The sequence below is a fragment of the Scomber scombrus genome, chromosome 21, assembly GCF_963691925.1.
Source record: "Scomber scombrus chromosome 21, fScoSco1.1, whole genome shotgun sequence".
Taxonomy (NCBI): Eukaryota; Metazoa; Chordata; class Actinopteri; order Scombriformes; family Scombridae; genus Scomber; species Scomber scombrus.
The window spans coordinates 14,895,283-14,902,977 of record NC_084990.1 but is presented as its reverse complement, the minus strand read 5'-3'; the positions used below and the strand labels follow the sequence as shown (position 1 = coordinate 14,902,977).

Sequence of the window (7,695 nt, the reverse complement as noted above, 5' to 3'; positions counted from 1 at the left end):
TTGTTTGGATTCAAAGAATGAAAGATAAAGGCTTCTTATTACTAAAAGTAGCTTTTTCCAATTAATGAGATATAAAAGACAGAATTGTTCAATATTATCCTTGATAAAAAATGTATTCTTTTAGTTTTGGTTTCTCTCTATTGAACACTTTATTGCACCATGTCTTGTTAGGAAAAGGATATTAATAGAGAATCAAACGAGCTTCTTCCAATTCAACCAAAAGAAATCCAAAATTATTTTCCTAAAGAGCTGGGTACCCTTTTATATGTCTGTTATTACAAGAGTACAACTCAAGTATGCATGTCTAACTCTCTTCCTAGGTGTTAACTTGTGGGGAAACTGGGAATCTGAGTAACCTTGAATTGTGATGCTGAGACATTATTGTAAAATAGATCATATAGTTGCACCAGCGGGAGGGAAGGTGAATTTTGCAGGACTGTAATATATTTCATATTTAGAAGTTCTCTGTGAGGGGGATTTAGATGGAAAGTTTCTTTTGGTGAAATCACTCAGGCTATGTATGTCATCAGTAGTCAGTCAGCCAATCAGCGCGACGGGCTATTGCCGCGTTCATGTTCAATGGGATGAATGAAACTCATGTTAACGATTTGTGAACGTTAACGTCAACAAGACGGTCTTTTATATCCAGTCTCAGTTTGATTTTTAGGTACCAAGAATTTTCACATTATTAGGTACCAAGTGGCATATATCAGAGATTTCAGGAAAAAAATGCAAATCTCCTAGTCGTAATACTAGTCTTCTAGTCGTAATAGTAAGAGTCTCGTAAATTACAACAACTCATACGTGCCTTGAATGCGGCACATGACCCAAACACGGAAGCAGCGCTAACGGCTTCGACAGTGAAAAGTTCAGGTTGCTACGTTGTCATTTAAACCTCAACTAAACTAAACATTATTATCATTATTCACACACACATTTAAAACAGTAGACACGTTTTGGGTGCTATTTATTTGCTCCCAGATGGCTTTCTATCAGTTTCGTTTAGCTGTGGCGCTTTGTGTTGCGGTTTTATCGGCTGTTGTCGCCTTTGTGGTTCACAATCAGGGTAAGTGGACTAAAAGATGAAGATGAAACTATGACATGATAAGGAAAAGTTGCTGTAACGGTGATATGTAACAGCTGATGAGACTATCAGCTGTAACATTGAGTAACAGCGCCCTCACCTGGCTCTGTTTACCGCTGTTACGTTGCCTTGTGTAACCCTGGTTCTCTCTGCAGCGATGCCGCCTCTGTTCCCCTCGGCCATCGGTGTCTGCTCTCTGGCCGGGATGGCGCTCATCTGGAGGGACATTAGCTCGAAGATGAAAGGTGAAAGCAGGACCCTGAGCAGCCTCCTCACCCAGTACGTGGCGGTGAAGGGGGTCGGCTGGCTGGGCAGACGGCAGAGACGGAAACTTGAAGCCGACACGCTCAACGTGAAGCAAGTTCAAGAGGAGACTCTGCTGAAGCGCCTGCAGAAAAACCAGCACACATGTTATGGAAGACAGTATGATTTCAGCTCAATAAAAGGTAAACATGTATATTTGTCATTTATCTGCCGTGTAACTGATGTAGGGTAACAACTTGCATGTATTGTACCACAGCGGTGACACTGATGTTTCCCTTGTGTGTCTGTGATGTAACATTACATACTGCTGTTATGTATACTATGCCATGCTGAGAGCAGTGACAGCAGGGCCGGAGCCAGGATTCAAGGTCACAAGTCTAAATTCCCCCAAAATCCACCCCTCCCACCCCATCAAGAAAGTTTTGTTCAGGCATCAGACCCAACTGTATAATTATTTTCATGTTTTTCCCCATGTTATTCACATTAGAACGGCAATGATTAGTCAATTAATCAGTTACTCCTTTAGCAAAAAAAAAATTGGTAGTTATCTTGATGATCGATTAATTGTTTTAAGTCATTTTCCAAAAAAACAAACAAAAAAACCCAAATATGTGGGTCTGATACCATGATACTAAACTGAATATCTTTGGTGGTCATCATAACATATCAAGACATTTCAGGTTGCATCTTTGGGAAACAGTGATCATCCCTTTTCTTCACTTTCTGATATTTTCTAAACCAATCAACTAATCAATTAATTGAGGAAATAATCAACAGATGAATCGATAATGAAAATAATCATTAGTTGCGGTATGATAGTGTCAATGCAGTGAAGGGGGATTTTCTAAAATACTCTTCAGGGGACTTATTTATAGCACTGCAACTATTAGCCAACTCATAGAAAATTAAGCAGCACCTATTTTGATAATCAAATGATCAGTTTAGTCATTTCATCATCAAGAATAAATGCCAAACCTTTGCTAGTTGCAGCTTGTCAGATGTAAAGCAAATAAACTTTTCTGTGTCATTCATGACAGTAAACTGAATATCTTTGGACTCTGGACTGTTGATCATATAAAACAAGACTTTTGACTTTATCACAGGCTCCAAGAAACCATAATGGGCTTTCCTCTGACTGTTTTCTGATATTTTAGAGATAAGACAATGAATCAAGAAAATAATTTGCAGATTAATAAATAATACAAAATAATTGTTAGTTGCATCTAATCTAGCTATTATGGACAGCATACTCAGTATTTTGTTGAATAAATACCAAATATACTGTATGGATATATACATTTTTCTGACAAATTAAGTTTTGTCTATAAAAATGTGGCAACACTTACTAGCTATTTTAGAAGCTTTCAACTGGATGTCACAGTGTTCATAACTGAAAGCAGTTTTCAGTCATTAACAGAGACCTTAAAACTAGCTGTTTGTGGTTATTTTTTAGACAGTGATGACTTTCGGGCACGTCACCCCATCACCACATACGAGGACTATCGTGAGTTCATCAAACGCATCGCTGTGGGAGAGGAGAAGGTGATCATTGCAGAGAAGCCGCTGATCCTGGCTTTGACCTCTGGGACGTCGGGGGCCAGCGCCATGCTGCTCAGCACCAAGGACACCAACGCTGAGTTCTTTCTGCAGGTGAACCTGCTGCTTGATACTAATGAATATGTATTGGGCTAGTTGAAGTCTAAAATGTGGAAACCCAGCCTTATGAGTGTCTGGACAGTTGATAGTTTCAATGTCTTGTCATAAAATGTCCTCCAGGGAAGCTGGGTGTTGCTAAAAAATGTGTGTGGGGTCATCAAGTTAAGTTAAAAATTCAGTTTTAAAGTAAAAGTTTGGCATAAAGTCATATGTTCTCAGTTTTTAGGTTGCACTTTATGAGCTGAGGTCAGCATAACAGTTTCTTTCTGCTGTGTTGTTGTGCATGTAAAACCATGTTAAAGGTGTAATAATGTGTGTGTTTTCACCAGGGGGTGACTGTGGGTTTAGACGCCATGCGGCAGGCATTCCCCGCCACAGACAGCCTGCAGCGCACAACCAAGTTCTTCTACACGCCGACTTTTCGCCAATCAGAGGCCGGCATTCCCATTGGGCCAAACTCCTCCACACCAGCTTCCTCCCGCCACATGCTCAACCTCTACACCACCCCAGCACCCGCCTTCGAGGTGAGATGCACAAAGTGATTATTGAGCGTCATATCTTTGTCTTGCATAATTAACACTCACTGCAAATACCAAGTGATTTTTAAAAATATATTTTGTATTGATTTTATTTTCAGGTTCCCAGTGAGAAGGACACTCTCTACCTGCATCTCCTCTTTGCTCTAAAAGATCCCAGTGTGGGAACACTAGAGTCCAACTTTGCCTCCACAGTCTTTTATGCTTTCACTGCTTTACAGGTACAGCATGATTGATTTATTCAACAGACAGTACTTGTGTGTCATGTGAAAAGACTTTCTGTGTTACTTATTTCTGCTTTGACCTCTTCCATCATTCTTTTATGAAGTGTTTTTTGTGATAAGATGCACAAAGAGAAAAAAAACTTAGCAAAAATGTCGCTAAAGTAAAGAACAATGTAGAAATTCTGAAAAAGGAAAAAGCAAAACATGCATCCATGAAGGTAAAATCATCTAAAAATATAGATCTTTATGTTTCAGAAAATTGAGGGAGGCAAAAAAAAAGAGAGTAAATCATCTTAAATTTCATCCAACAGCAGCAACCTGTTGTTTATTTGGTGGAAACTCCTTGTAATATCCTTCAGGCGTAGCTGGTTTGAGTCCCCTGTCTAGTGAAGTGGTTTGAAATCTCAAGTGAAGCATCGAGCGCCCACTGACCAAAAAAAAAAAGCTCTGGTAATTTGTTTGATGAACTAAGGATTAAAGAAGTAATTCCTAATGATCTCTTCCATGTCCCGCAGGAGCGCTGGCAGGAGCTTGTAGAGGACATTGAGAGAGGGAAGGTCAGCAGCGCTCTGACTCTGGAGCCAAAGGTGAGGGCCAGGCTGGAGGCTCTGATGAAGCCAGACCCAGAGAGGGCTGCTCAGCTCCAGGTCCACTTCCAGGACGGCTTCCAGGGGATCGCAAAGCGCCTCTGGCCTCACCTCCACCTGGTGCTAGCAGTGGACTCAGGCTCCAATGAGATCTACGGGGAAATGTTGAGGCAGAGCTACTGCAAAGGAATACCTTTCTACTCACCATTCTACGCTGCTACTGAAGGTAGACACCTGCACCTGTCATGTCTTTGAAATGAACTCATCTAAAGGAGTAGTGGCCTGGTGGTGGCTAGTTATTCTGACAAAGGGTGTTTATTTTAATACAAAACCTTCATGAAGTCATCTAGCACATCTAATAGGACAGTCAGACATTACACAGACTTTGTACAAACGAGCTGGCAGGGTAAAGTCTGTTTGATGTCCAGTCCAACTGATTCTGACATTTGCAGTCATTTATTCTTTCTTTCTTTTTTTCTTTTTTGCTGTTGAACAAAGTTAGCAGGTTTACAGGTGTTTTTAGGTATCTTTTAGTGGGCATTTGTCATCATTTTTGACAATTTGTAAAAGAAAAACCATAATTGTCGCTAAGTGCTTGCTCATGTGGGAATGTTGGGTCTCTTTAAAATTAAAACCTCAAGAGTATGGTTTAGAATCTGCTGTATGTGTAAAGTGTCTTGAGATGACTTTGTTGTGATTTGGCGCTATACAAATAAAGATTGATTGGTTGATTGATTGAATTTCTCCATCTAAAAAATCAATTAGTAGATCATTCAGTAATGAAAACTGTCACTAGTTGCAGTCATAAAAAAAGGGTATACAAGCATAACCTTTGCAAGTCACAAACTCATCTACGCTCACTATTGGCTTTAACTGTGTGTATGTGGCCCTGCAGGTCTCATAGGGGTGAACCTGTGGCCTCAGGAGCCAAACAGACGCTACCTGCTGTGTCCTCGCTCCATGTTTTGTGAGTTCCTGCCAGAGAGCAGCCTGGAGGAGGAGACGCCTCACACTCTGCTGATGGAGGACGTGAAGGAGGGACTCAATTATGAGCTCGTTATCACAAACGCTTCAGGGCTCTTCAGGTCTGTGAAATGTTTCTTATTTTCAGATTAGTTTAGTATTCATAGACAGGTTCTCTTGAATTGTTTCCATTTTCTTGTTGCTTCAAATTACAGAAGTGCTTTGGGTCACACAGGGCAAATGTCAGCTGAGTGCACCTTTGTCAAACTATGACAAAGACTATGAAATGAGAAGTTCCATAATTGCTTTGTATCATAGGTGTTTGGATGTTAATGCTGCTGTCCATGCTCCGGCTCTGTAAGACAATCTGTCATTCAATAAAAACTTGAAGAAGTATGCAACCTGCTAAATGTTTAATTCCAGGAACTTCATGAACATTTGATGAGTCGGACAGCTGCATAAATGAATGGTATTTGCTGTGTTACAGATATCGCGTCGGAGACATCGTGAAAGTTGTCGGATTCCACAACCAGTGTCCTATTGTTGAGTTTCAGTACAGGTACAGTTGTTGCGCATGTGCTGTATAACATTTTGTCTGTCCATGTGAATGTTTGACATATACCACAGACTTTAAGAAGCTATTCTCTCCCTGCTTCTCCAACCAGACGGGGACAGATGTTGAATGTGCGGGGGGAGAAAGTGTCTGAGGCGTTGTTCCTTGATGCGTTGAAGAAAGCTGTTGCTCAGTGGCCCGGAGCTCAGTTGGTTGACTACTGCTGTGCAGAGAGCGGCATCCTGGGTAATAAGCCTCAGTCAAAGCAGAGTTTGGAATCTGATATATGTGTGTATTAACTCTTCTGAGTGGTTTGTCAGGTACAGCCTGCATTATAATGAATTGTATGTTTCCATGGTGTTGCAGGTGATATGACAGGTGGCTCAGATCCTCATTATCAGGTCTTTATAGAGCTGAAAGGTGTGAGGAACCTCACCGAGGCACAACGATACAAGGTAAGACAATCCTGGCTAGCATCACCAACAGACAGCATGTTTGTGCTCTAGTTTGAAATAGTTATTTTAATCCTCCCTCCTTCCAGTTGGACATTTGCCTCCAGCAGGACTCAGCTGTCTACAAGTCCTTCCGTATCAAAGGCAGCATCGGACCAATGAGGGTGCAGCTGGTGGCGGAGGGTGCTTTCAAGGAAGTTCGCAAGCAGATGATGGCCTTCTCAAACACGTCACCCAACACGTTCAAAATGCACCGCGTGTTGCGCAGGAAGGAATATGCAGACTTCCTTTTGGGAAAAACGGTTTCCTGAAGTTGTGGAGAATGTGGACTGTGGTGAGCAGCACTGACCGGATAGAATGGCTCCAGTTTTTATATCAACGACTCATGAATGAGTTGATGAATTGTGCCTTTGAGACTGACAAACACAAAAACAGAACATCATTCATTATTGGCAAAGAAAAATATTAATTTAACTGATTGTTTTGTTGTTTTTTGTAACATATTTATAAGTTTATTAAAGTGAACTGTTAATCAGTTATTGTGGTTTTGTGTAATTCACAGTTTCGGGACTTTGACTGGTTTCCATGAGAATCACATTTACAGTATACAGTACCAAGTAAAGTCTGGACACTGAGGGGAATGAGAAGGTGTGTCCAAACTTTTTAATGGTCTTAAGGTGAATCATTCTGATCGTTTGAAAACTGCTACAAAGACTTATCACCACTGGCTTGATATTCACTTTGGTGTTTTGATGAAAATGAAAAAAAAGCCAAACATCTAGAAACTTATCTGCACTAACCTTGCTAAATCTTGTAAAATGTCTACATTGCTATGTATTTTTTAAATAATATTGTTTGAATAGACACCATCTGGTTTTATTTATATGGCATCCCCACACTCGCAGCGTCTCACAAGTGCAATCACCTGTGAGGATCAAAGCAACATTTGGCAAGAATTTATTCTAAAAATAAAACCCCTGTTGTCTGCAGAAATCATGAAGCAGGGCTGCAGTGCAACACAGAATAACATCGTAAAAGATTTGTTTTATCTAATGTATCCGCTGTGGGTTAAGTGCCAATTCAAAATTATAAAGTAAAATTAGACAGCCTAATGAGCAGCAAGCTTGTTAGAAACTGCTGATTAGCTAAATCTGGATTAGAAAGCTTTTGATGTTTTGGTCTCTGTTGTCTTGTTTGTGTCTTCTTATAGAGAATGCTCACAGACTGTTGGTACAGGTAAATGCAGCGATTTCAGTTTCCTGTAATCACGTTGTCGTTTTTGGGACTACATTTCTTCTACTCAATTAATACATTTATCTTCATTTATCTCAACAAATGAATAACCTGTATTTCAGATAATATAGGGGTGGGCCACT

At 40.4% G+C, this 7,695-nt stretch overlaps 1 protein-coding gene across 1 annotated transcript; it reads left to right on the top strand.

The window, feature by feature from the left end:
- Positions 1–848: 848 nt before the first annotated feature.
- Positions 849–6,856, top strand: ghdc (GH3 domain containing). The gene is made up of 11 exons (XM_062442665.1): positions 849–1,066; positions 1,240–1,530; positions 2,802–2,998; positions 3,334–3,528; positions 3,642–3,761; positions 4,280–4,577; positions 5,247–5,436; positions 5,802–5,873; positions 5,980–6,113; positions 6,234–6,322; positions 6,409–6,856. The coding sequence occupies exons 1-11, from the start codon at positions 982–984 to the stop codon at positions 6,628–6,630; spliced, it is 1,893 nt and encodes a 630-aa protein (XP_062298649.1). The 5' UTR covers positions 849–981; the 3' UTR covers positions 6,631–6,856.
- Positions 6,857–7,695: the final 839 nt, after the last annotated feature.

Bases quoted from the DNA above. Each gene is read 5' to 3' on its own strand.
- ghdc (XM_062442665.1), top strand. From the start codon at position 982: ATGGCTTTCTATCAGTTTCGTTTAGCTGTGGCGCTTTGTGTTGCGGTT. The intron at 2,999-3,333 runs GTGAACCTGCTG...TGTTTTCACCAG, and splicing joins ACGCTGAGTTCTTTCTGCAG to GGGGTGACTGTGGGTTTAGA. The intron at 5,874-5,979 runs GTACAGTTGTTG...TTCTCCAACCAG, and splicing joins ATTGTTGAGTTTCAGTACAG to ACGGGGACAGATGTTGAATG.